The 27,276-nt window shown below is 50.2% G+C and overlaps 1 protein-coding gene across 2 annotated transcripts in view; it reads right to left on the reverse strand.

Annotated features, from left to right (window-relative positions):
• PCDH19 (protocadherin 19) overlaps positions 1 to 27,276 on the reverse strand; it is a 53,988-nt gene that overhangs the window by 17,208 nt on the left and 9,504 nt on the right. The window contains exons 3-4 of one of the 2 annotated variants that reach the window (XM_026036026.1): positions 9,369 to 9,427; positions 6,068 to 6,237 (exon numbers count right to left, since the gene is read on the reverse strand). In XM_026036026.1, the coding sequence (XP_025891811.1) occupies positions 6,068 to 6,237; positions 9,369 to 9,427 (229 nt within the window). Of the gene's footprint in view, positions 1 to 6,067; positions 6,241 to 9,368; positions 9,428 to 27,276 lie in introns of both variants that reach the window. The other variant, XM_026036025.1, reaches the window with a different exon arrangement.

Genomic DNA, 27,276 nt, shown 5'->3' on the forward strand with positions numbered 1-27,276 from the left:
GCCTCCTTAGGCTGCTTTACTGCAAGATCCATCCAATAACACAGAAATCAGAGGAGCTGTTATAATTGACATTGCCCTGTAAAGAAAGCTTACAGCTTTTATCCATCTTAAGGGATGTGCTGTCACTCATAAGTGTTATACTTTATGTCCTTTGCTGCATATAGGAATGTAARAAAGTAGGCACCTTTATTAATTTTTATAAACTTCCAGAGAAATGTGGCTGTATTCCCAACTTCCAAAGCCCTAGAACATATCACTTAGGTATTCYTTGCATTTAACTCTAGGCGCAGAATATTTTATTCTACAGAATAAAAAGGAGCTGCAAAAAAATGACTGCTGGAAATTAGGTTCAAAATCAACAATTATAACAACAACTGTGCTTGCCTCCAGTTAATACTATTAGTCATGTTCTTAATTCATGACTGAAATACATCCAGACTCAATGGCAAGGATCATGGCATGAGAACTAGTTGGAATACCCCACATAAGTCCTCAGCCAGTAAATGATGATGTATCTGAACAAGTTGGATGCAAGTAACACAAAGTTTCAGGGAATATAGCGTGCCCAGCCCTCCTCTGCATTCAAGCCTGTTTATGCACCATGTGACATACTAATAAAGGAGACTTAACACAAGCATTTAGCTATAACCTATTTCTAGCCAAAGGCCCTTCATCCTCCTGTTTATGAGGCTCAGACACAAATCAACCACAGATGAGGGCAAAGTTCCTCAAATGTGTAAATGGAGGCAAGATCAGGCCGTCACAGGCGCCGTTTGCCGCCAACCTTTACTGCTGATCCAGCACCAGAAAAATGAAAGCGATGCTTTTAGAGGCAATTCTCTGAAGAGGCACATTACTGACACACAGTGCTGCTCAAAACCCCACAAACTTGGATCTTAAAGCTTTGCACTATTTTACRGCTGTGGTGGCTATTTCCAACACCGGCTTTTTATGATTAGTGTGTGTTTATTATTTTCATACTTGCCTTTTGATTCTATTTTTATCTTAAACAATGAATCACCGCTTCTTTGGGCCAACGATTTTCCTTCTACAACCGATGCTAAAAATACCAGCCACCGTTGGGAATTGAGATCTGTTGCTTATAGCATCAGAAACATATATTTGGAATAGCTGCTTTTCTGGTTTCTACACGGGCAAGAGCTCCGATGACTTATGGAGTACAAGCRTGGTTCTGGCTCAAGGCAAGGTGAAAAAGGTAATAGAAAAGATTTAAACAGGTCCGTGTGTCTGTGTACCTGCACACAAAGGAAACAAGCCAGACTTGCACAAATTATATGTTTGGAAGAGGGCAAATAAAAAAAAATTAAAAGACAGGAAAGGAATAGTCACAATATGAGCAAAACCAAGGGAGGAATAACTACCTGAATCACAAAACAGAATATCGAGCCTCAAAGATGCTAATTCAGGTCCTGAGGGATCTAATCAACCTCTTTGTTGAAGTAAAGATAAAACTTTTTGACAGCAAATGCTTTCTGATAAAATGGAATTTTCAATTACTCGGCAAAACATCTGGTCCGGGCGGCCGCGCGCGGCGGAGCAGCACGAGGCTCCGCGGGCTGCGGCCTCCCCGCCGCGCTGCCAGAAGGGGAGCGGCAGCAGCGCCAAAGGAGACCGCGAGGCTCCTGCCCCGCATCCCGTGGGATCGCCCATCCCACRGCTCCGGCACCCGCTGCGCTCCATGTGTTCCCCCAGGACACCCACATCCTCCCACCGTCACCTCCAGGGCTGGTRTCCAATTCCAGGGCGCATCAGAAACTCAGATCACGGTAGGGACGGAGATCCCAGCGTTTTCCACAAACCAATCCACAACACTGCACCTCAAAACCTCACCTCCAACAACCAGCACACGAGGAATTCAGCCGAGGACAACAGCAGGAGGATAAGGAGGAGCAGGGATAAGCTGGGAGCAGCAGCACTTAACACCCCCCGGAGATAAACACGCAATTCCAGCATGGCAAGGCGGGCGCACAAGGCGAAGCCGCCGTCCTGCTCCTGCCATTCGGCACCAATTAGCAGGGGAAGGAAAACAATCCCGCGCCATAATGAACTCCAAATTGGGTACATATTAGCGCAATTAAAGCCATCTTTTTCACTGATGAATTTATAATCAATAATTAAGGTCCCGAGGTAAAGAGGGACTGGGCAGGAGGCCTGCTCCCGAAACAGGCCAAGTGGCCATGCTCCAGGCAGCAGGGCTGGTGACCTGCTGCTGCCCACTAATGTGCAATGCCCCTCACACGGCTGGTTTGGTGGGAAATACAGAATTCCCRAAGAAAGAAGGGCTCCTACCATGCTGCAGCTGCAGCTGGTGGCCCTGCAAGCARCCCAGGCTGTAAATCCACAGGCCTAGGTTTATTTCTGGAAGGCAGGATGTGCTCATGCCTACCTGCTCCTCAGGAAATCCAGCGCCTCGCTAGGTGCCACCGGACAGGCCCACAATGGGGAATGGTCCCATAGCCTGTGCCTGACTAACACGCTTTGGATCAAGATGTCACGGAGCTGTACAGATTTGTGCCAAGCACTGTCTGGCCTCGGCAGAGCCAGGATTACCCACAGAGCAGATAAAGAGAGTCTGAAATTATCTGGATAAAAATCTGAAATTTCAGCATTCATGAATCATTTTATGATGCTGTAAGTGGAGGTGCAGGCTGAGCAGAGCCAGTGGCTGGAGCCAGGCAGCAGGGGCACTTGCAGAGAGAGTTATAACTGCAGCTGCAAACTCCAGAGGCTCCATCGTGATGCACTGCACCCGGATGAGGGGAGACTCACCTTGGACAGGGCTTTGGATCTAAAGGAAAGAGCAGGGACATGGGCTTCCCAACCCACACCAGGTGCCGAGCAGGAGCTGCATGTTCGGGAAGGCTGCCAGCTCACCAAGGGAAGCACCTCTGTCCTCCATGTGGTTCTGTTTGCTCCTTTACCCCCTGCAACTCTGAAAACTGAGGAAAAACTGCAATGCCAAAAGCATAGCTTTAATCACRTGGGAACTATTGGTATCAAGGTGCTGGATTGCAGTTTCCTGATTATTTTCCACCRTACCTGCTTGACAAACCAGCTTGGAACACACGCCTCTCTAAACCCTTTTTTCCCCTCAGTGCTGTGACAATAACTGCTAACTTCAGACCTGCCCTCTCCTCACTATGCCATGAGCAGTCCCAGGGCCTTGCAGGCAGGTTGCTCCCCATTCCTCTGTACAAAACCAGACTTGTGACCCAGCATCCTGCCTTTGCAGCCACCCCTTTCATGGGGCACAAGAGACTCCCGTGCTGGAGACTCCTCAGAGTCACCTTACCCACCATATCTAACCACCCTCTATCTGGTTTCTCCTTCACAGCTCAAACAGGCCACGAGGGCCCTCTGTGCAGCCTGATTAAAGGCTACTCTTTGCCCAGGGTGGCAACATGYAAGAGGGAAGCTGGCCACGGAAGGGGCTTGGCTTTTCGGCTAGGATCCAGCCCAGATGTGCTTGCAGGTTCAGAGGGGCCCATGCCCACCTGCTGATTTCAGGGGGGCAGCAGCACAGTCCCCATCACTGTGCAAGACTCCATGCGTGCAGGAGAGGGACCAGGAGTCCCGAAGTCCATGCATGTCCATCAGACAAGGTTCTCAGCAGGATCCCAAATGCAGCAGCTTGCAGGAAGCAGCCCCACCAAGCACACAGGGCAAAGATCAGGGACTTCAATCAGAGCTGGTGAGTGGCAATTGGTGACAYCCATGGGCACCTCCCCTGTTCTGGATGTGTCCTGCCATGTCCACTGTCTACATACACATGCAGGGACCTCGGCAGAAAATATCCATGGATGCATCTCCCAGACACCCGCAGGGAACAGCCTGGGAAGAGCAGGTTGCATAAGGAAACTTCTGTCACGTAGCATTAGGGACAAATACTTGACATGAGCTTTTCCTATGTAAATGGATGTGGCTGCATAGCTAAGTTTGCCTCTGCTCTCATTTCAAGTCCAAAAATTGGGTTTTCCTGCCTCGCCTCCGAAAATCCCAGGCCATGGGAGTGTTCAGCCAAGTCCAGCTAGATGGCAATGCAGAGCCGACGCTCCCGGCTGCGACAGCCCACACAGGAGCACCCTCAGAGCTGCTCAGCTCCAGGGGACACGTTGCCACCACACTCCATGGCCAGGTCCACAGCCACAGTCCACAGCCCAGGTGCAGCCCAGAACGTGCCCAGCTGCCCATGGGCCTGGGCACAACACCCTGCACAGGGGCACAAGTAACCAGCAGCTGTGAACAGTGGATCCCTGATTAATTATTTCCTTAAAAAAATATACCAGAAATAAGAGCACTAAACCACCAAGCATCTCAGGACCTGAGATCCTGACACACAGCGTGTCTTGGAAGTTCACTTCAGAGCCACTTATGCTTTTCCTTCGGTATTCTACATGCACTGAGGAATTCTGGCTACAACACATTGGACCACATCTGTTTCTGGGATGAGTCCTCCCAGGAGCTCTATCTCCAACTCATCCTCCTCAACTTATTTGCACTGTTATCTTCTACCCAACAGAGACAGCATGCAGACCTATCAGAAACAATCTTTGTACTGTCCCTATCTGCAGTCCATTGAGGTTGTTTTTCTGCTAAGAAACGTGACAAAATTAGCAGATGTTATTCAGACCATTCAAGAGGATGGAAATCAATTATGAGTATTTCTGCTCATACACACCCATCCTTTACTGGCAAGAAACATCCTCAGAAACCCTCTCCTGATCAAAATGAAAAAGCAGTTCTTTGTAATAGAAGAATAATAAATGATAGCTATCAGCCTGCGTTCCCTGACACAGCGCTGGTCCTCAGAGACTTGAGCCACTGCTATACAGTTATATAAATGTTTAATTTTTCATCTTCAGCCACAGCAGGGTTGTCTGGAAATGCATTATCAGTGTGGATGCCATCCCTCTCCAATTAGGGCAGCTGGCGGCGGCACCGGGTAGGTGACCTCCGTGGTCCCCTACGTGCAGGGTCTCACAGGGTTAACCGTGGCCATTTACCAGGCTCTATCGAGAATTAATACAGCGATCAGCTTCACTTTGGAAGGAAAAAAACACATTCGGTGGCRCAGATGGCAAGAACTCTCTCTCCCCCATTTGACTCTTATGACAGCAAAACAAAGGCTTTTAATGATGTTTACCATGAATTGAATTAAACAGCTGAAGACCAGTTCATAATCACAGCATTTTGTTTTCATATCCTTAAGTCTTTTAGCAGTGGGGCTTCCATTTGAGCCGCAGCTACAGCTTATCTCAAGATATAGCCAAGCGCCCCGAGGCCTCCCTGTGCTGGAGCACCAAGTCACATTCATACTTCTTAATTGAAAAAGACAGGATGTTTGCATAGGATGTTTGCTTCAGTAAGACATTAGAAGCAACATTCATGCCTAAGTACAACTGATGGCTTGGGCTCAGCTGAACAACTCTGACTTTTCCTCTAGCTAGTACGAGTCGGGTTTTAGATGAAGTCCTGGTCTAAAGACTTAATTTAGCTTTGYATCATGTAAGCGATGAAGCTGTGTGGCACGTGCAAGGATGAAGACACCAGTACCTCACCCACCAGACCAAGCTCAGCTCTGGTGGAAACTCTGACTAACTGCGTAGGAGTTCAGCCAACCTGTCAAAAAAAATCCCTTGCACGACACCAGCCTGTGAGCTCCTACGTGCTCCAAGTGGGAACGAGGCAGAGCCAAGAAAAGCAAGCAAAGAGGGGCTGCAACTGGTGACGAGAACAGTCAAGGCTGAAGCAAMGAGACCCAGCCTCCAAGCTGGTAATTCCTGCTCTAATCCCAACTCCGCCACCAACTCGCTGTCACAGAGACGTGGCAGGGCACGGGTTTGCTGTMTGGGAAAGGATAATCCTAACCGCTGACTTACCTGACAGGCACAGACGGAAGATTAATTTCTATCTCTAGGGCACTGTGCAGCTGGAAAGCATTGCACCCAGGCAGCACCTAGCTCCCTTATCGCACACCTAGGCGAGGAGCCCGGGCCACGTGCACATGGCCATGACCTGTCCCCGTGCTGGTGACAGCGCCGCTTACCTGGCTCGGCCACCTGGGAGCCCACGGAGGGGACGCTGGTGTTGAGCACGTCGTTGACGGCCGTGTCGCAGTAGAGGCCCCGCTGCACGTCGTGCTCGCTGTCCGTCTGGTCGCTCTCCTCGTGGCCGCTGTCCTTCAGGCTATTGCCCTCCAAATCCTTGAACGTGGAGCTGCTGGGTTCAAGAGCAGTGATTTAGCAGCGGGTCAGCACGGAGCGGGCAGCGCTTCCCTTCATCCCAGGGGCTCCCACAGCCGGACCWGCTGCCCTGCATGGAGGTGGGATCAAGCCGCCACCAGGTACCCCAGAACACAAGAACAAAGCAGAGAGCAGGAACAAAGCTTTTAAACAAGGAATTAATTGAGCTCTTTATAACCAAGCGCCCTCAAGCTATAGTACCTAACATGCAACTTTAAAAAGGATCTAAACCCTAATTTATCTGATTATAGACCAAACTCTAATGGCTTCTAGTTTGAGAACTAAAGCACCTCCAAGAGTTTCTTCTCATGATGACACCGCTTTTACTTTATAAGCATTCCAGTGATTCTGGGTCCGAGTTCACATACTTTCACAGAGATGTGACGTGTGCTCCAGTTCTCTGAACATCCCACGAAATAGCAGGAAGGCACAGGGGGTACAGGACCAGCTCCCACMTCCCAGCGTGCAGTGGGAAGGGAACCTGGCAGCACACTCCCAAGAGCTCCCCGTCAGCAACGTGAAAGGAAAAACTGCATCCCGGGTCAGGAGACATGGGCTCAGGCTGCAGACCAGCGACCACCCGACAGGAAGCCCAAGAGACTGTTTCTATCYGGATGTCTGCAGATGGCCACAGGTCCCTAAGAGCCACCAGGAGAAAACAGCTCTACCCAGAAGCGCTTTCCTGAGGGCAGAGAGAGGTCGAAACAAGAGCTGGGATTGCAAGAGATAATTCCCGGTGTCCACGTGTTTTTGTGGAGTCTCAGCCTACCCTGGAGCAAGCAGGCACCCGTCGCCCAGCCGCTGGCAGCAGCCATGGCAGAAAAGGCTCCTTCCCGGTCCCAACGCGGCTGCATTCCCGTTCTGCCAGCTGATCCGAGTGCAGCTGCCCTCAGCATTCCTGGGAGCTGCTATCAAAGGGGAAGCCTCAAGACCTGAGACTACAGCAATACAAGAACATCCTGAAACGCCCCCACYGCATGTGCCAGGGACCCTGAGGGCAACCCCAAGTGCCACGGTGATAGAAAGGAGCTGGTTCCTGCTGGGACTGCAAGGAGCAGAGCAGGAAGTGTTCGCAGTCCTGTGGAGAGAAGGAAGCTCCTTGGGAAAGGAGGGCTCCAGGGAAAGCCCTGGGAAGGGCTGGAAGAGCAAATGCTCACATAGGATGGGCTCATGGAAAGGCTTCAGCTGCCCCATCCCAGGTATCAGGCTGCCCCAACACTGCAGCTGCTCCAAACTTCCTTGCTGGCTGATTCGCCTGGAAATTGCTTGGGATAAGAACCGGCCTGTGCTTCAAAGCACCAGAGAGCTGCAGATTTTCATTACTTTGCAAAGCCCTTTTACGTCTCCACGGAAACCAAGCAGACCACCTACCACCCGATGCTTTGCAAAAGCACACGAGGGGGGAACGCTGAAATACACATAAATTGGTAAACCTTCAAACACTACCTTTTAAATAAAGATGTCCCTGTTGAAGCCACCGCCTTTGATTCCAGGCAACATCAAAGAATTTTAAGTTAAGAAAGCACTACAACTCTGCAGTTCATTTGTGTGCACACACATAAGCCAGAGAGGCAGGCAGACAACACAGGGAAAAGTACAAATAGATTAATTAAAGTGCTGCATTTGAGGAGAGGCGCTCACCAAAGACAGAAGTGCTCCAGCATCTCCACAAAGGCGAGGCACGGGGCTGATGCCACTGTGTGCTACAGGAAATATTTTTGTTCTCGGACGCCTGCACAGCCTCCCTGGCATCTGCTGTGCTCGAGATAGGAGACAAGGGGGAAGGTGAAGGGGGATTGTGTCCTGCATGGCTCAAGGCACCTCACGCTGCGACGCGTCCTCCTCCTGCTGCGGACGCACATCCCCTTCCTGCAGCTGACACTTCTTACAGATGGGCTTTTCTTTCAGTTATTTTCCCCCCAGGACTGCCCATGTTTGGGAGGAGGGACGCAGCACCATTAGGCATCACATACGAGGCAGGCGCATCCGGCTGCCCCCGTGCAGCCCCTGCACTTGCAGTACCCTCCATCCGTGTGCTCCTAAGATGCAAACAAACGGGATCTCAGGCAGCAAACACTGGAGTTTTACTGCTCAAACCGAATCTCAGTGGTTCAGGGGCCGCTTTTGCTCTCTCTACCACCACACCGGCTTTTCCCAGGTGGAAAACACTGCACAGAACATCACCCTCCAGTCCCCGCATTGCAATATTTCCATTTTTTTGGCTTGCAGAAAGCCCAGTGTGTGATGGAGAGCAGGAGGAACGGCAAAGGGAGGTGGTGGAAAGAGCTGCCGGCCACCTCCTGTGGGCTGCCCAACCTCATCCTGCAGAGGGGATCGGTGAGGCCCGCGGCGAGACAGAGCCGCGGCCGCCTGATTAGTATCGACCCTGCTGTGGCAGCAGCTTTTACAGCCTTGGAAACAGAGAGTGAGGGAGAGGAAGGATCCRAGACCTTCCCCTGCAGGGCCAGATCCAGCACTCGTTTGTTTTAATGCAGTCGAGGTGGAGTCAATGGGGTTAAGCTGGAGTAACCGAGACATTAACTTACCAGAGTGACTTCTTTGCCCCTGGACAATTCAGAGGACACAGAGAAAAGCCCAGTTTTACCCAAAGGGTTAAACTTGCCCAAGAATAATTGCTGGGTTGTAACAGAACTGATGACTTATACTTTCCCAACAAGAAACAAAACAGCAAAATATTATTTTGCCTTGGTWTCCAAACCAAAACAGGGAACAGGTACCCACCTGTCCACCTCCAAATGAGCTTTTTCTTCCTCCTCCCATGTGGCACGGAGATCTCACTACCCAAAACCATCATTTTATTCTCGTCCATTTAGACAGAATAAACTCTATGAATTTTAAAGCTCCACCTAACTCACCGCAATTTCCCAGAACCAAAGAGCCAGACAGAAGAAAGAACCTTTACTGAGAACCAAGAGCAATTGGACTTAATAGGAAGTAAATACTGTTTTTAAAAGCAGGCGATTATTCCTGAAACGTTTTGTGTGTTAAAAAAAAGCAAGCAGTGCATAACGCACTAAGAAAGAGCATCAAATAATCAGCATTTGGCTAGGCAGAACCCCAGCACTTTCAGGCAAACCTACGTACCTTTTTATTAAATGAGCTCTGCTGTTCACGTAGTTGGAATCAAAGGAGTAGTTTTCGGTCTGAAAGGAGGAAAAGAAAAGGGAGATAGTTACCAGTGATTCATCTTCAAATGGGAACCGCTGGGCGTGCAGGGTTCAGTGTGTGCAAAGCAACCAGTAAATCCCACTCCCGGGCCAGCATTCCTCTTTTCCAGGAAAAGCTGGATCAGGCAGCAGCCCATCCCGGTGCACGTTCATCAAAGTGGTTTTGGAGCCCCGAGGAGCAGAAATGCCCTCGCTACAGGGCAAGCACCTTATTCCTAAGGCTCCAGGAGCCGCCAGGCCCCGGCAGCCTCTGGAAAAGCTCTCGGCAAGAAGGCGGCTCAGGGGTGACCCAGACCAATTTGCAGAGAAGAAACAATGTGACTACGCTCCGTTACAGAACTAATTGCTTTTAATTCCCTGATGGACCCGGCTCTGTGTGTCAATTTGACTGAAAGTTCAAAAGGTATTTTTCTTATTAGTGTATAATTAACATGTTAAAATATTTATTGCAGAGATATGTAAATGCCAGCAAGGTAATCCCTGCTGGAGAACCCAACACGGGCACCTCGCTTTGTTCCAAGCCATTCCGTTCACAGAGGCATCAGGCTCAGTTACTAAAACTAAAGCAAGCAGCAGGTGACAACAGTTAAGAGGTAGAGGAGGGGGACACAATGAATTTATCACTTGCAAGGGAAGTCACCAACAAAGCCCATGTCCCCAGCGCCCTCCTGCAGCCTGACATCACTGGGCCTGGCTCATCTGTTTTTCCCAGCAGCAGGAATGCTGGGAATGGAGCATGGGGCAGAGAGGCAGCTGGAAAACAGGGGAGGGAACACAGGGCTACTGCCAGCATGGAGTGACCACCCTGGGATGCAGTGGGGACTGTGAGTCTGGGATGCAGTGGGAGCTGGGATGGGAGGCACATGGATGGACACCATAGGAGCAGCACCAAGAGGTGACCAGGGCAGAGCAAGTTCACCTGAGTCTCCAACGAGCTCCTAGCCCATGTGGAGGAGACAGGGCCCAAATGCCCCGCTCCTGGACACCAACATGGACTCGGCACCATCCCGGTGCACGTGGGCAGCCCAGGAGGAGCCTTCCCCACGGCTCCTCCTCTGCGCCCGCTCCTCCTCTCCCCRCGAGCCGCTCTGGAAGGCTGGGGCCTGCTTTTATGGCAATTATGAGCATGGTAAAAATAAATGCATGCATCTTTAATGCCTCAATAAATAAAGGAGAGCAGARTGTGCTGCTAACGCAATCCCAGCGGCAGGATGCCGAGCGGGGCGGCTGCAGCGCRGCCAACGCTAAACCCGCTCGCAGCGGCGGAGCTTAGACGGCCGCGCCGAGGCAATAAAGCAGGGGCAGCGCCGGCTCAGCGTGACCTTTTCTGAGACGCAGCACGAGGTCCAATCTCCCAAGCAGGAGCCTCACACGGCTCCGCGAGCCGGSGCGCTGGCCCCCCGCTCCGTTATTACCTGCACATGGTAATGACTGCTGTGGGCGCGCGCGGGAGATCCACTGCGAGCTGCCACTCCCTGCATCCTTGTTCCTGCAGCCCGGCTCGGGTTGCTGAAGTGCTCCGTGTCTCCATAGGAAGCACACATGCATTCGTTAAAATGCACCACGTCKAGGGTTGAAATGTTGCACAAAGTCTCCGACTGGGTCATGAAGCAGCCGGTGTCTCCAACATAGGGATAACGCCGTTCCCAGAGCAATTCCTGCTGCACTGGCTCCCGCGTTGGGATTGGGGCAGGTGGGAGATGCAGGCATGCGGGAAGCGCTTTGCAAAGCGGCTGCAACAGCAGCCGGACACAGGGAAAAATGGGGACGGTTTTAACGCAGTCACTGGCCAAAGGGGAGTCACTCGGTCACCTGGGCCCAGCACAAGCAGCTCAGGCAAATCCAGGCCCTCCCAGGGTATTCCCGCAGGGAATGCAAAGCAACAGGAATCACTGCAGGTGAGCCCATTCCCTGGGTTTCAGTCAGGTTGACGGGACTAACGCTTGTTCTGGCAGGTGTGCCCGCTACCTGCTCTGGTCCCCCGCATCCTATCGCATCCCTGCACGGCTCCAACTATCACAGCCTGTCAGGAAATGCATCATGGATGCAAATCACTCCCAGTGTTCCAGCAAGGCAAGGAGTGAGCCGCAGCAGGGAGGGGAATCTGCCTCCCCTCAGCAGGGGCTGCCAGCACTTCCCAACCCAGGCGGCTCCGGGTGCTTCACGAGGCAGCCCAGCTCCCTATGAGGCTGCTCCTCAGGGCTGGGATTATCTGTCAAGGTCATCGAAAAGACTCYGGAATCAATACAGAAAATAAGGAATGAGATTTACCCAATGAATGGCAAACCATTTGGGAAAGGAGCTGCCCCCCCAGCTTAACAGGGCCCACAGCACAAGGTYGAAGCACAAAAGAGGAGAGAAAAGGTAAAGCTCATTCTTGCCAATGACACAGCGTGCTCTTCCATAAGGTGCATCCACAAGGAGATCAGGAAGCACCRAGTAACATCCCGCCTGAATTTCCGTGCTCCCCGTCGACGCTTTGGACCTCATTTCTCCCAAACTGGGACCTGCATCGCATACACGGACACGCAGACATCATTCCATCCTGGAGCAAGCTGGGCTCTGTGCGCCGCTTACCAGTGTCTAATCTGAAAAATGCTTTTAACCGCTGCCTTAGCAACACAAATATAAATATAACAGACACACTCGGATTCAAGCAATCAGCAGGGAAATTTTAAACAGCTTTTCTTTTTTTTTTTTTTTTCCAGGGGTTGCTTTATGTCAAGAACTATCATTTCCATTAAATTAAAAAAATGCATAAACATCAATAAAACTCTTCCTGAGCTGGGCATGGGGAGGGTGACTTTCCTATTGTCCAATTAGAACCTATCGACCTATTAGAAATGAGACACTAACCCAGCACTGCTTATGCTCCGCTTTAAAATAACAGAATAAAAGGCAAAGGACCCAAAGGCCATTTAACCTGCAAGCTTAATGCAAGCTAAGCAGGGCCAGCATAAAGGCTGCAGGCTCTGAAGGCAGAAAAGGAGCAAATTCCCTGCCCCGAGGAGCCTGCGGCCCCCAGCAGGCAGCGGTTAAGCCATGGGAGTTGCTTCCTTAGGAAGCTGTTAAGCTTCAGTAACACTTCACTTCTAATTCAGTGTTTCTGGGCTTTATTTGTGGTGCAGAAGTCACAAATGAACATGCCGGAAGGTGCCTGTGTGTGCACGGAGCACAGGGACGGCACGGAAGCACCGGCCTCACACAGGAGCCAGACTGGGGCTCCTGGCAGCCTCACTCGCGCAGTACCCGGCCCCACACAGCTTTTCTCACTTTCCCGCCTTTTGGCTATTTTTAGTCTTTTGGGTTTTTTAAAATCCTCCAAATTAGACTTTGCAAAGGTTAAAAATCCWTCTTCTAACATTAAAGCTGGATCCAGGCTTTGGAGAAATACTGAGGTCCACAGCAAAGTCCAACACTGCCCAAAGCTGGAGCCGGCTCCTCACCATCCRAAGGGACAGAAAGGACCTCCCCTCCAAAAACCTGAGTGGAATGCAAATCCCGAGCACATCAACATGGTTTTTTTGTGCTATTCTTCTCACTTCAGGGTGAAAACACTTCTATCTTCCTACAAATTATTGTAAACCTGCTGCAACCTCCTGCCAAAGCATGTAGGAACCCTTCACAAAAGCAGCTTCATAAAAATGACACATTTAGCACCACTTTTTCAGAGTTATCCCTTGAGCCTTTTCTTTTTCCTGCATGCCTTGTTAATAAAGCTTGCATGTCACCCTTTATTACTAGAAAACAAAGTGGACCTTTCTCCAAGGCTGCAACACACAGGCCTTGTTCTGGGTTTAATAAAATCCTCCCAAATTATGCGAGGGCTCCTCCATCTCTGCATTAGGATGCACGTGTTCACCGGGAGAACAGGTCTCCTGACCTTATAGCGGCGCTGCCGGCGTGTTCAGGGAGCACRGAAATGTCAAATCATTCACAAAAACACACGCGGCCTCCCCACTGGGAAAAGCAGGGCTTGTAAAACTGCTTCTCCCACTCTCATTTACTCCTCAGTCTTGTTCTCATGGGGCAATCAATCAAAAACTCCAGAATCTGAAATAAATCTGCTGCTTCCTGTTAGGAAAATTTGCCAACGCTTTAATCTTATGGTTTGAACTACATTATGCAGGCTGCAGAATAATGCAAATTAAATAAAAGCGCTCAAGCTGCCCTTGTGAAACACGGATAATTTCAACCGGGGACTGGGTCAAACGAAGTCCGCATCAGCCCTGACTCCAAGTCACGATCGTTTAGCAAGCTGCTCATTATCCCATGGGAAACGGGTGGCCTGAGACTCTCTCCCAACAGGAGCAGGCTCCGTTCGAGCCACAGTGACACAATCACAACATGGACACAGGATGGACAGGACCCGATCAGGTGCCTGTGCCCATCCTTGCAATGCCCTCAGGAAGAGAGAAATACAATAAAGAGAAGTCACCAAAGGAAGAGAGCTCTTTACCAGCAAGCCACCTCAGCCCGGGCGCAGGACYGAGCTGCCTTTTCCCTGCTCCAAAGGCACTTTTGACGGAGGATAACAACAGGCAAAGCCCCAGGGAAGCAGGAGTGCTCCGGCTGCTATCTGGCTCGCAGACCAGGGCAAACTTTCCCAGAACAGGCCTGGGCAAGCTCCCCACGGCACGGGGGACATCGCTGAGGTGCCACCACCGACCCAGCAGCCTGCAGGGAGAACTGCACCCTGCCCTGAGGACAGGCCCCATCTACGAGCCCATCACACAGGTGTTTTAAGGGCAGGGAGCCCCCGACACCAAGGAGGCAATGCTCCATAGCGCAGACTGACACTCACAGCACTCRCGACGTCCCAGGCCAAGCAGGAGCCTCCAACATCTCACACAAGGTCCCCACGTGATGGGTYCTTCACAAGCAGGCCCTGATGGACACACAGAGCAGCAACGAGGACGGCCGGGGCCGCATCYGCGACCAGCAACGCGACTGGTCTCCCCACATCCCGCAATAGGGATGATCGAACGCTGCGCTCCAGGCTGTAAGCTGATCACAAAGGACGTCAGGAGAGATTTTCCCCCTCGGAGCCTGACATCGCGTAATTGGCCTGGGTACTCCGGGCCGCTCCCGAGAACGGCTCTGCCTCCGAGCAGCAGGCAAAGGCCGCGGCCAGAGCTCGGATGTGAGTGAGCGACGGGCTGACCCACTTCCCAAAACACCGCTTCTCCTCCCAGGCACTCAGGAGCTGCACAAGCAGCCGCAACACTCCGACCCACGGCTTTGGGGCCCCCCCGAGGAGCCTGCCCCACACTGTGGGACACAACAAGCCCCACCACCCCATGCTCCCACCCCACACATACCCCCAGAGGCASCTGCCTCGCATTGAGGATTAAATACCCAGTGCAAACGCCCTCCCAAACGCCTCTCAGCGCCTCCACCTGGGGTGGCTTTGCCCTCCRAACCTCACGAGAAGCAGCTGGGCTGCAAACCCACTGCCTCCATGGGGAAAAGGCAGGGAAGGGCCATCCACTTATGCTATGCCAAGAGCCTCAGCCAAGGAGGAATGGGAGGCAGTGCAGTTATTACTGAGGAGCGTTTGAGAGCCAGTCACCTGGAGAAGTTCAATAAAGGTTAAAAGGATCCGACCTCTGGCTTCTCCCGCCGAGGCCGTTCTCCCATACCCGAGCTTATTGCTAAAGCCCTGTAATACATGAGATTGCAAACTGTAAACTAGCAATATAGTGTCTCTGAAACAGTAAGTGCATTTAGCGTCCGATATCGATGTTTTATAATTAGATGTAATACAGCAGCTCATTTTCCTGCTGTTGATCAATGAAACCATGGTTGGTTTGGGGGCCGGGCTTCTTTGCAGCCGCTCTGAGTGCTGCCTAACCCCGTTGAGCAGGAACGAGCCGAGACGAGGATGTGCAAACACAGCATCCATTTAGATTTACTRCCCCCCAAAATATAAACAGAATATTTATTTCTGACCTTTTAAGTACTAATTCCAAATTTAATGAGGCACAATGAACATTCCTCAGAGCCAGACTCCATGGCTGCTTAACACCAGCAACCCTCTAATTATTACTGCAGCTTAAATAAAGGGCATTTGCTTCTGATGGACACTATTAAGCACTGAGGGAACTGCCTCCAGCCTCCATTTTCTCTTGATAAAATAAAAAGCGTTGCAGAAAAAACCCTGGGAGAGTTCATCCTTTTGCATCGCACCGCTCATCGGGACGAGGAAAAGCATCAGAACCGATTCCATTACAGTGCAGACATGCCCACTAATCCGCTTTGAACTCCCATCCCCTCCCCAAATAAACAGGGGCTTCCTTATGTTTTTGTCYGAAAATGGATCAGAGGCAGGAGGAAAGGAACTGCTGTGATGGGATTTTGAGCATGGGTGTGGGATTAGGAATCCAGATTCGATTCTGAGAGTGGCAACACACAATGAAGCCATAATTGCACTCCTCAAAGCCRCAAATAAACTYGCCCGGTCGCATTTGTCAACAGACSGGCAGTATCATTATGAAGCRCAGAAAATGCAGTAATAAGAAAACTAGCTTATGTTCCTATGGCACCTCTAAGCCCAAAGCTCTTCACGGGCCACGACGCAGCGGGATCCCGTCAGCAGCTGCTGCCAGGGCAGCCGGGGGCTCCAGCTGCCACCAAAAAGAGGGGAAAGCCAAAAGAGTGACCTTGGAATGGGGCATTTTCTGCAGGGGAGAGCACAGGACCACTAAGGAAAACATTCCCCGCAGGAGCACGATAGCCAATGAACCTAATAACACTGTTTTCCCATCACTGTGCCTGGGACTTTYAGGTGTGCACTGGATATATGAGTGCAGCGTTGGATGTGGACGGTCCCGCTCTTTAGGCAGTGCAAGAAACACCCCGGAGCTAATCAGCAGGCCTGGGGTAATGGGGCACGACTCATGGATTTGCTAAAAATCCTCTCAGAACTGTCCTTTCCCTGCCTCTTCCCTTTCCTTCCATAGGGAATGGAAATAAATATAACAGAAACCTTTTTTTTAATTTTTTTCCCTTTTTTTTTTTTTCAAATGTTCCCATTGCTAGGGCTAAATAAAACTCCTTGTCACTCACTTGCTGGAGTGGCAGGTCAGAACGACACGTTTTGCGGGGAACAGAAGAAATCACAGATTTGTCACTGAAAAAAAAAAAGGAAAAGAAAAAGAAAAAAGAAAAAGAAAAAAATGAAAAAGGAAAAGGAAAAAAAAAAGAAAAAAAAAAAAGAATGGAAAAGAAAAGCCAAAATTCACTGCAGATGAGTTGAAGATAATGAAGGCATGAGATGAAACCACCGCCTCGGCGGGGCCCCAAGGGGATTTTATTTATCAAAACCAGTTTTCCCCGTTTTTCCCTCCTACTCTCATACTCTACCTTCCTCCCCAAAAGAGAGGGGGAAAACGCACCTGGCGCTCTCAGCAATCTGGTAAACACAGTCTGTTGGTCCCTGCAAAGATGCCCAGACCCGGCTACTTCTTGTTGCTCCCAGTTAATGTAGCATAGCGGAGGATGAATTGCTATTACAAGGAACTAAAAATAAAAATGTTTCAGAGTCCGTAATTGGCTTGTCTTGTTGGGCTTTTTAAGGAGCCAAAGTACCAGTTCCAGGCTATTAGCCCTAAGGCTGTAGGAGAATAGTGTAAAATATTTCTTCATTAAAACCCTACGTTCTCCACAGAGGTATTATTTTCCTCTTCCTTCTTCCCTCCTTTAATTTTTCCAATTCTTTTCTTTTTAAAAGACGGGTGTTATCAAATAAGCTTTAGTTAAAAGAGGGCTTCGAAAGCCCAGAAGTGATATAAATAGACAAGGCTTTTTGCAGCTGACGAGCCAGTCGGAGGCTTCACTCATGTATTCAGGTCATTTTTCTACCAGACTTACATAAGATTTCTGAATCACATCTCTAATCTTGGGCTTTTCCTAATAATTCTCAGCAGACCCTCAAGCCTTTGGTTGAGACCATTGCAGTAGGTGTTGAGAGCAGCGCTGTTGGATGGAAAGACACGGAGAGACAAGAGCCCCGGGTGACGGTGACCAACTGGTCTATGTGTTTCCTGGTAGCTACATTCTGAGTTGTAGGAATGGGTAGCAGTGTTTCCCTGCAGCAACAGCCGTGTGACTTGGTGAAATGGTAAAAAAAAAAAAGCACTTTCTTAAATGCTAAACACTTGCTGCCTTTACAGCACCTCTCCTTCCAACCACTGCTGGCAGCCGGCAGCGGGACATCAAACACGGCAGGGTTTTTCCAACACRCTTCCCATTCCTAGAGTCAAAAAGGCTGGAAATGCTCACAGGAGGCGGCTGGTGGTGTCAGGAGGACAATTTACTCACTGGATGTGCACTTAGGTGGGAATCAGCTTTTTCCTTCATCGCTGTCGAGGCTCTTTGGTGTCACTTCATTATTAGCAGAGCCAGTTGCTGTCACTACTCAATATTAGCAGCAATGACAACAACAAAACCAAAGCCATTTACTCAGGAAAACATTTCCTTTGAAAAAAGCAGATGCTCTTGCCCGAGCAAGAACTTGGAGATCTGGCACCAGACAAGTCATCCTGATGAGGCTTAAACAATGCACACTCAAAACAACAATAATCTATGGTGCTGACTTCAAAATTGGTTTGAAGTTCTGATTTCCTCATCTGATTTCCACCGAGCTCAGAGCACCTTGGCACTGCCTTCTCCATCAGAGCCTGGCGCAATGGACACCTGCTCTGCAGCTAAGGCTCCCAGCAGCACAGCATTAAAATAAATATTAATAATATTAATAACGACACTGACAAATCTCTGTAGCAGTGCACCACGGTGAAAGCTCAGCGGTAAGATGAGAATATACCCTCTTCTTCACTGTTTTTTTGTGCGAGGCAGAGTATGACAGTTTTATTTGTGAAGTGACAACCCAACAGGTATTTTCTGCTTTGATTTTGTGATTTGAAGGTTACTGCCAGAAAAAGAACGTATCTGCTAGGTACAATTTCTATTTTTTGATACTGTCTAGGCAATACCTTGTTAAAAAGGGCAAAACAACAGTTATTAATTACCCTAATTAACCCAATTCATAAGACACATTTGTGTGGCTGTCATGACAACTGCTTTGACTATCTTGCCAAGAATAGCTTAGCTGTCCATTCAAATAAATCCCTGATAATTATTAGTCTAGTTTACTGGGCTTCTGTGATAATAATAATTAGTGCTACTGTACAAAAGGTCGCGCTAAACAATTTATGAATGATGCGTTTTGCATGGTGATTATATGAGTCACCCGGCGTCTCGCAAACACACACGATCGCTTTTAACGCGGGCAGATCGGGGCCAGCCAGAGGGAGCGACGGTTCCTGTGCCGGCACCAAGAGCTGCGGGGTTCGAGGGAAGAAGGCATAAATATTGGATGAGAAATAAAGTGGACCAATTAAAAGTTGGGCAAACGACAAGTGACCACAGCTCTAAAGCATTTAATTACMTGGCATGACTTAAAAAGGGATCCTGACCAGCACGGAGGGAACTGGAGATGATGGAAGAGAGCAAGCCACTGGTTTGCAGGGCTGCAGATGGTTAAAAAAGCAAAATTGCCGGCCTGATCACGAAGCAATTCCAAGCCATTTCGCTGCTGAAATTGCATCGGGTGTCACAGGGCACCTGCCTATCAAAACATCCTCTGGAAAAGGTTATAAAGTTCTTCTTGGGCGACACAAGTGTCCCTCACCACGCTGTGAGATTAGGGGCCGCCAGCCCCTCGCACGCCCCGTCCCGCTCCTGCCAGTCTCCGTCCAGACTTCCCGCTGGCATCGCGCCCGCTGCYGGGACGAGGGATGGCGGCCCCAAGGACAGCAGGTGACTTCCCTGCTCCCAGGACTAATCCCCAGCACCTGGGACATGCCACTGCTGTTGGAAGGACGTTAGGAAGCAAAGACACGGAGCAGAATCATTGGGAGCAGAATAGATTATATTCTATTTCCAACGAAGGCAGTGGTAGACACACAGAAATTTCCAAGCCTGATCAGCCATATGTTGGTGCCGCACCGCTCTGTTACACTTCACTCACTGCCAGTGACAGACATAACAACGGTTCATCTCTAATTTTGGAGAATGCCCCATTATTAGGCTTCAGGATTAACRTCAGAGGGCAGCCAGGCCTAACCTTCCCCAGAGTCGCCAAGCCSGTGCTGACCACCCACACTAGGAGCTTCCATAAGGTCCAACCTCTCATGGCAAGATGTGCCCATGCCACAGCACTGGGGTCCCTGCAAAGCTGCCACCAAGGGCAAGCCAGGGACCTGGGTCTGTCATTACCCCCATTTTGTACCTCAGGATTTGGATTTGGAGCAGCAGTGGCTGAGAGGGGGTGCTCGGCCTGCTCCTACCCGTCCAGCCACCCCACTGCCAACCTGCACAAAGCCGGGTGCCCTTGGCAGCGGGATACACGGCTCCCCAAAGCCAGGAAATCCATCTGGGAAAGCAGAAAGTCCCCAGGGTTGTGGCTGCCTCCTCACGGAGCGGCTCCCACAAGGGCTGCTCGCTGCCTGCCACGGAAGAGGCCGGACGCGGCCCACAGAGACCCACAGAGCAATGAGTGACACGGGGATCGTTCAGAGCTGACACCAACCGAACGCAGGCTTCAAAAGCCTCATTAATTTGCAACATCCRAACACAAAAAGTAGGAAAGGGCTCTGAAAAGGACCACAAAGACRCCCAGAGGAGAGGGCGACAAGCGAGCGTGCCGCGGCTCCCACGGCCAGGACGTGCCGGGCGGGAAGTGCCTCGCACATCCCAGATTCCCGCTTCCGAGGCCGGTATTGGCTCCGGAAGAAAGGGCTGCCTCCCTGCATGCTTTCCTGACGTCCTTTGATGTGGTTCTGCTTTCATTCACCTTCCCAACATCAAACATGGGCCTGTAAAACGCCATTTTTGCTTTTCTGACCTGTATAGATGAACACTGCTACATTCCCTCCGTTCACACCAGGACCATTTCTCTCCCTGAGCATCCAGGGAAATCCCTGGAACTGCCACATTTGATAAGTGTCTATAAATATCTCAAGGGAGGGTGCGAGGAGGATGGCRCGGCCTCTTTTCAGCAGTGGCCACTGACAGAACTAGAGGAAACGGCCAAAAATTGAAGCACCAAAAGTTCCACAGGAACTTAAGGAAAGATTTCCTTACAGTGAGGGTAATGGAGCCCTGAAACAGGGCTCCAAGAGAGGTTGTGGAGTCTCCTTCTCTGGAGATCTTCCAAACTTGCTTGGAGGCAGCCCTGTGCCCCGTGCTATGGGTGACCCTGTGTGTGCAGGGGGCTTGGACTACATGATCTCTGGAGGTCCCTTCCAACCTTAAGGATTCTATGATTCTACGATTTAGAGTAACTTCTGCTTAAAGTATCGTCCATCCCTCGCTGCCTATCATGAGAGGCATCTGCATGTCAACAGGGTTTCAGTCTTCCCATATTTTCCTGCCACAGCACGCTGCTCCCTCACCCGAGCTCGTAATTCCTCCTATTGACTRAGCGCACGGAGCACCGGGCTCGCGCCTCGAGCGGCTGCCCCGGCGAGCACAGTGGCAGACGCTCGGCTCCCATGGCCGCCGCCCCGAGCAGTTGCCGTGGCTCACGCGGCAGCTTACGGCTTCCCACTGGAGGCAGCAAGGCCAGATGAGTGCTTAAAACGTCGTTACGGTGAAAATACGCAGATATGAAGCCTCGTCTCTCAGCACATCTGCTCTTGGAGGTGTCTCCCAGCCTTATAGACAAACGTTGTTGTGTTGCATCCACCCCAACCTGACAGTGCAGCCAGAGAGGATGGGCTCAAGCCTTCTCCATGTGCCAAATCTAAGCTCTGACCAGACTGTGTTTGCTCTGGGGAAACAAATCAGGCCTGGGTTTAGTTCCCGAAAAGGATTTTGGTGTGAAGTTGGAGCAACTCTCCTTCCGGAGCAAGTCATACCCAGGAGCGGCTTGGGCTCACGGTGCGCATCAGGCACAGCCAAGAGTAGCACCATGTTTTCCTCAGCCCAACGAGGAGAAATTATGGAAATCTAATGCTGAGCTGAACATTTCTGGAGTGTTCCCATGTGAGGTTCGCAGCTTGGTTCAATATGTTAGTGCCTACTGAAGGTTTCCCCCATACACTCTAAAGGGTATAATCACTCTCCTCCTAATGAGCATGTGTTAATGGCATATTAATGCTGACAACAACTTAAGTGTGGTGAACAAGAGATGAACATACTCCAAAATYCACCTACTTTTCAACAAAAGGAATTCATCTTCCAGCTAAGCAAGCACCAGATAAGCAGGAGCCTGTAGCTCCCGTGTCTAGGGAGCAATGCTGCAAGGCTTCGTGCCTCTGGTTGCCTCCATGGGGCCTGGAGCAGTCCCTAAACTCATGGACCTCATCTGCGAAGCCGGGTGGACAAGTCACAGAGAAGGAACCTCTGCCACTGCCTTGGTTTTTCTGATTAACCTCAGCCTCCCTCCTGCTACCAGCCTATACACAGGGAAGGATCTTGGCCAAAATACAGTGTTCCCCCCAAGAATGGGACACAGCCGCAGTACTGGAGGTAAAGAAGAAACAGGATTTGCAATCAGGGGACTGATTGCAAATTTTTGGAAAGCTGTTTTCCTGAGCAGGCAGGTTTGAATTTTGTTTTTAAATCAACAGCCATGTAAATTTGATTACTAAATGTCACTGAAGCTGGGTCCGTGCCAAAACATCCAGATGTGAATCTGAATATGAAAAGTTCAGGACTTAGCAGGTGACTGGAGCTACAGAGGAGAGGCACSAAACCTGGCTCAGGGTTAGAGCATCCCAGCATCCCCGTCTGGACGCAGGGCTTACTCTCAGTCTGGGTCAAAAGACAGGCAGAAATGCAATTTTCATGTGTATCTATAGGTCTTGTATGTGTATCTATAGGACTCTTAAATAGCAACCTGTTATCTTCCAGCATACCAGGATGTCCATACGGTGTCAACACYACCCAGGTGTGCCCACATAGGACCCCATACACACAGGTGCCTCCARAGCCAGATCCCCAAAGGTAACTTTAATCTGCCTCGCAGTAGGGCTGCCCCCCAGCAAGCGCTGKAGTGAGATACAAAAGTCTCCTTGGGTAATTGCTAAATTCCTGCATGCTCACACCAGCACATGCATTTAGATCTCCAGATCAATAATCAATGCCAGAATCAATAACAGGGAATTTAGCTACATTATAAAAACAGTAAAATCAGCCAATATTGAGAAATGACTATCGAGTCCTGTGTTTTCTGTACTCATTTAGCCTAATAATGGTGAATGGTATTTTCCCGGGTACATTATTCAGCAATAAAAAAGCAGAAATATTTGATCTCTTTCTAACCTTTATGATTCTAAGCAATCTTTTTGACCCAGATTGAACGAGGCAACATCTGTAGAGCCTTTCACAAAATTGTACTCAGCGTGCACTACTGTAGATCCACCGCCAAAGATAAATGTTATTATTTTAAAACCATCATCCTACTAATAGATGAGCAAACGCGCTGCATTAGCATAGCCTGCAGATCTCGAGCRCTGGTGAGAAAACGCCAGAGGGTTTTAGCTTAATGGAATTTTATATACCTGACTTAGTATGGGTTAATGCAATCCACCAACACAGGAATTTTAAAACCTGCCCTGTGGCATACACCTGCCATTACAAAAGATGGTATAATCCGACAAGCTCGAGATCCCCGTGAGAATGACGAAGGATTCATGTCCAGATCTCTTGTGGCCATCAGGACGTGGAGACAAAGACCTCGTCTGTGCAACTCCGGCATACAGWAGCCAGCCACCATTTCCATGCAGTATTTATTGAATGTAATGAGGAAGAGTTGTTGGAAGGGGAGGCTACTTGCAGCGTACTGAGCGTTGCCATCAGAGGATATATGAAAAGCCATCAAGGATATGAAGTATAATGAATGCAATGCACATTTCTTGACTGCAGCATTAGCAGTGGCTGCGCTAGCAGCCTTCACCTAATGAGGAGACAAGAGCTACCTATAATTCTGTGTTAAACAGGGAGTCTCTTSAAGGCTAAACAATAATCACTTGTCCCACTGTTCCAACTTCTAGAAACTAGACTGAGATACCCAAGTAATGACTCTGCAGCCTTTCCTCCGGCAAATCTTCCAACCCGTGGCACTGACAGGCCTTACCCAAAGAGGAGCAGCAAAGCTACCCCCCAGATGGCCCTGGAGCCACCAGAAGTCTCCACCTCTCCTTGTTGAGCCTGAAAGTTGCTCCTGAGGGCAGCGGGACCTGGGCTAAGAGGTGTCCTAGACCAAGGCTGCGCTCACCCGCTGCTACCTGGCCAAGGCTGAGCTTCCCGCAGCGCAGCCCACTCATCGCCAATTCAGAGCACGCTCTAATTTAAATCATAATTACACCTATAAGTACACAGATTACAACTATTTATGCTACAAGTAAGACCATCCTGTATTTTAATTAACCAAAAAAAAAAAAAAAAAAGAAGGTTGGAACTCAACTGTAGCCTCTACCGGGAACAATATCTAATTATTTATTTAAGAGGAGGCCCCGTTGGTAACCCAGTTGGGAAGTGGGCACACACACAGCTCTGGGCTCCCACCCGAGGACAGGGAGGAAGGGAGGAAGGAAAAACACTCCTGCAGCCCACGTGCCCTTTTATTCGAAGCCCCTCAACCCCCAAACAACCCCGACAAGCTGCAGCTTTTGGGGCCCAAGGATGAGCTGGACTGCAACCTTTTATACCAGAGAAAGGGGCAGAGTGAATCGTCACGCAATAAAAATAATGGGGCTTCATCGTTCGCCTGCCAGTAAAGTCGGGAGGTTTCAGCTAGGTTAGCCCGAAAGGGCAATGTGAGGAGTGGCGCAGCCATTTCCCAAACGGAAAAATGTAGGCTGAACGTCAAGAATTATCAGGACAAAAATCACTGCAAAACATCGACTGTGCAATTGTGAAATCATTTCCGAGAAGAGGTGGAGGCCTCATCGCTGGAGAGACTTAAAATTGTCTTCCAGAAGACTCCTGGAGGAGGCTGAGTCTGGAGGAAGAAAAATCCCTGCGGAGGCAGGAAGGTGGGCGGGAGGAGGACGGTGCTGCTCTTTGCAGCAGGGAAATTTAGGCAGGACAGAGGGCAGAGCTGCCCCCTTCCCGGCAGGAGCCCATGAGGCGCAGGGGAGCCCTGGCAGTGCCAGATCCGGGGTCCCAAAAAGGCACGGGGAAGCAGGAGCATCCTCAGGCAGGTCCCAGCTCTGAAGCTGCCTGCAACCCTGCTCTAACCTGCCCAAAAATGCACGTTTGGGTGCAGAACTCACCCTCACCAAGCTCGCACGTCACGGCCTCCARCAGACTGGAGAGAAAGGGAAATAAAAGCCCTGGAGGGCAACTCTTTGCAGAAGAGCCTCACTTTGCATTACGCTTTCAGCCCATCAAAGCCAGGCCCAAGYCAGGAGAGAGGAGCCTGCAAGGGCACCTGGCTGAGGATTTTCTCTGACTCRAGCCCTCAGGAAGGGCTGCAAGAGATGGCAGCTAGAAAATACTGCTCTTCCAAGAGCCCGAGCAGATGTGCGTAAGGTTATCCAAAGGAGATGTGCACTTGGCCTTAAATATTCTCGTGCAGGCCATTTGTGCTTTATGTGAAGGAAATCGCATAAACAAGCCACAGAGTTCAGATTGCGAGCTAGAACAAGAGCTAATTCAGAAATCACTACACAAAGTATTTGTATACGGGCACACGGGGAGTTAAACCCATTCTGTGGATGATATTTAAAAAAAAATATCCAAAATCTTCCCTAATTGAAGTGAAATTTCTTATCTGCCCTTTATTCACTTAGGGTAGCAAATGACACAGACTCAACAAGTAAGGGTTGGCTCATTAGCACCAGAAGTTCAAAATTACCCAAAGCAAAGCCAAACGAGCCCGTGTGCTTTCAGTAAACCTGAACTCAAAAACACAAACAAATCGTGCAAGAGAAGTGATACACTACTATATGGCTATATGTGATATAAGCATTATATATTTATGTAATTTTATATACAGACAATATATGTTACACAAATAACCTAAACATTTGAAGGACCATGACAGGAGGACAGGAATTTTTCAAAAGGGAGAATTTTTCAAAAGGGAGAATGAGCAATTACATCGGGAGATTGTAGAATTTGGCTGGGCTGCGCTCGCAATGGAATAAAAAGCTGCTTATTTCCATCACATCGGCCTCCACCGCTCGCAAAGGTCGGATGCGGAGCAGCGATACACACAATAGCTCAGGGATGGGCAAGCCAAGGCAGACTCCAGGGCTTGCAATTACGTGCCCGGTCACATAGGCAGGTATTTTGAGGGGAGATGAGAAGTTCTTGAGCACTTTTGGGGCCTCTCTGCTGGTTTCAGCGGGGCGTCCCCCTCCCAAAACTCACCCAGGCCTTTGCACCAGCGACCAGCTGCAAGGCTTTTGGAAAACAGCAGAGCTTTTTTCCTCGTTTCCCAGTTAAACCCAGTTATCCCGCTATCATTTTTAAAACCACAGAGCAGCAGGAAAAGAAAGGAAGGAAAAAGCCCCGTTATCACATCCCGAAAAGCCCACTCAGGCTCCGGGAGGAGCAAGGCGGCCAGGAGCGGCAGGACGGGATGTGCCAGGATGGGATGAGCCCGGACGGGATGCGCCCGGACGGGATGCAGCAGGACAGGATGCGCCCGGACGGGATGCGGCGCGGTGCTAATTAGAGCCGTGCCCCGCGCTCACACATCCCCGCGCGGCCCAAAACGCTGAGTTACAGTGACCTCCCAAGGAGAAAACAAGACTGGCACCGCTTCCCGCGAAGCCAGCCCTCCGACTAGTCGCACATCACTGCTGATAACGCTTTAATTATTATCTCCACTTAAAATGTGCCTTATTTCAACAATCTGCCACATCCCCGAGCTGCAAAACTTTCTCCGGCTGGGAATTATCCTTTTCTTTTTCTTTTTTTCAGCTCTGTACACAGTATTACTCACGAGCAAGCCAAATCCCCTCCAATTACACATCACGATGTTTCCGCTAAAGCGAGGCCCTTCTCTTATAAATGGCACGGTTTATAACAAATTGTCTGTTCGACCAGACAGAAACTGATTTCCTCAAACCGAGCATATTAAAGCGAGTACATTCATTCTGCTTGTAACACACAAAATGTGATTATAGCAGACACTTTGGGGCTTTCTAAGGCTAGCCACGGAGAGCAGGATAAGCTGGAGGGAAAGAAAGGCTTGACAAGCGGAGGGATGACGGAAGAAGAGGAGCTTGGATTCCTCACAAACCCCCAGTCAGCAGCAATGGGTCTGTCTAACCCCACGAGACAGCCCAGGCGGGAGCCAACGCCACCGACAATGGCTCTGCTGTGCTGGGAAAGGCATCTCCCATGGAAGCAGGAGCTTCCGAAGTGGGGGAAAGCCTATGGAGAGCCACCGGGGCCTTATCCTGCAACTGTTGCTCACTCCAGTAATCCCCATCGCTRTGAGAAGCCCCGACGACATCAGTGTGGGCAAGGATTACTTGTGAGTGTATCGCGGCCAGAGGATTAGACTCGGATTATCACTAAACACTGTAATTCCTAATCCCATTGCCAGCGGCCCCCGGYGTGGGGCAAGACCCCTGGCGAAGGGCACCGCCTCTGTGATTTGGGGGCCACCAAAAGCGGGGGCTTTCGGGGCACCCTGAGCTGTGCCCGGCTCCTCAGGAGGCCACGCAGGTGCCCTTGTCCCAAATGCTGCTCCGAAGCCCTCGGCATCCAACCCTGGCCCTGGAGCCAACCTTAAACCTCGTTTTCCAAGGCAATTCCTCACTCRCAGGCACAAGCATCATATGGGAAGTGACACCAGA

The sequence above is a fragment of the Nothoprocta perdicaria genome, unplaced genomic scaffold, assembly GCF_003342845.1.
Source record: "Nothoprocta perdicaria isolate Ctin4 unplaced genomic scaffold, notPer1 scaffold_17, whole genome shotgun sequence".
Taxonomy (NCBI): domain Eukaryota; kingdom Metazoa; phylum Chordata; class Aves; order Tinamiformes; family Tinamidae; genus Nothoprocta; species Nothoprocta perdicaria.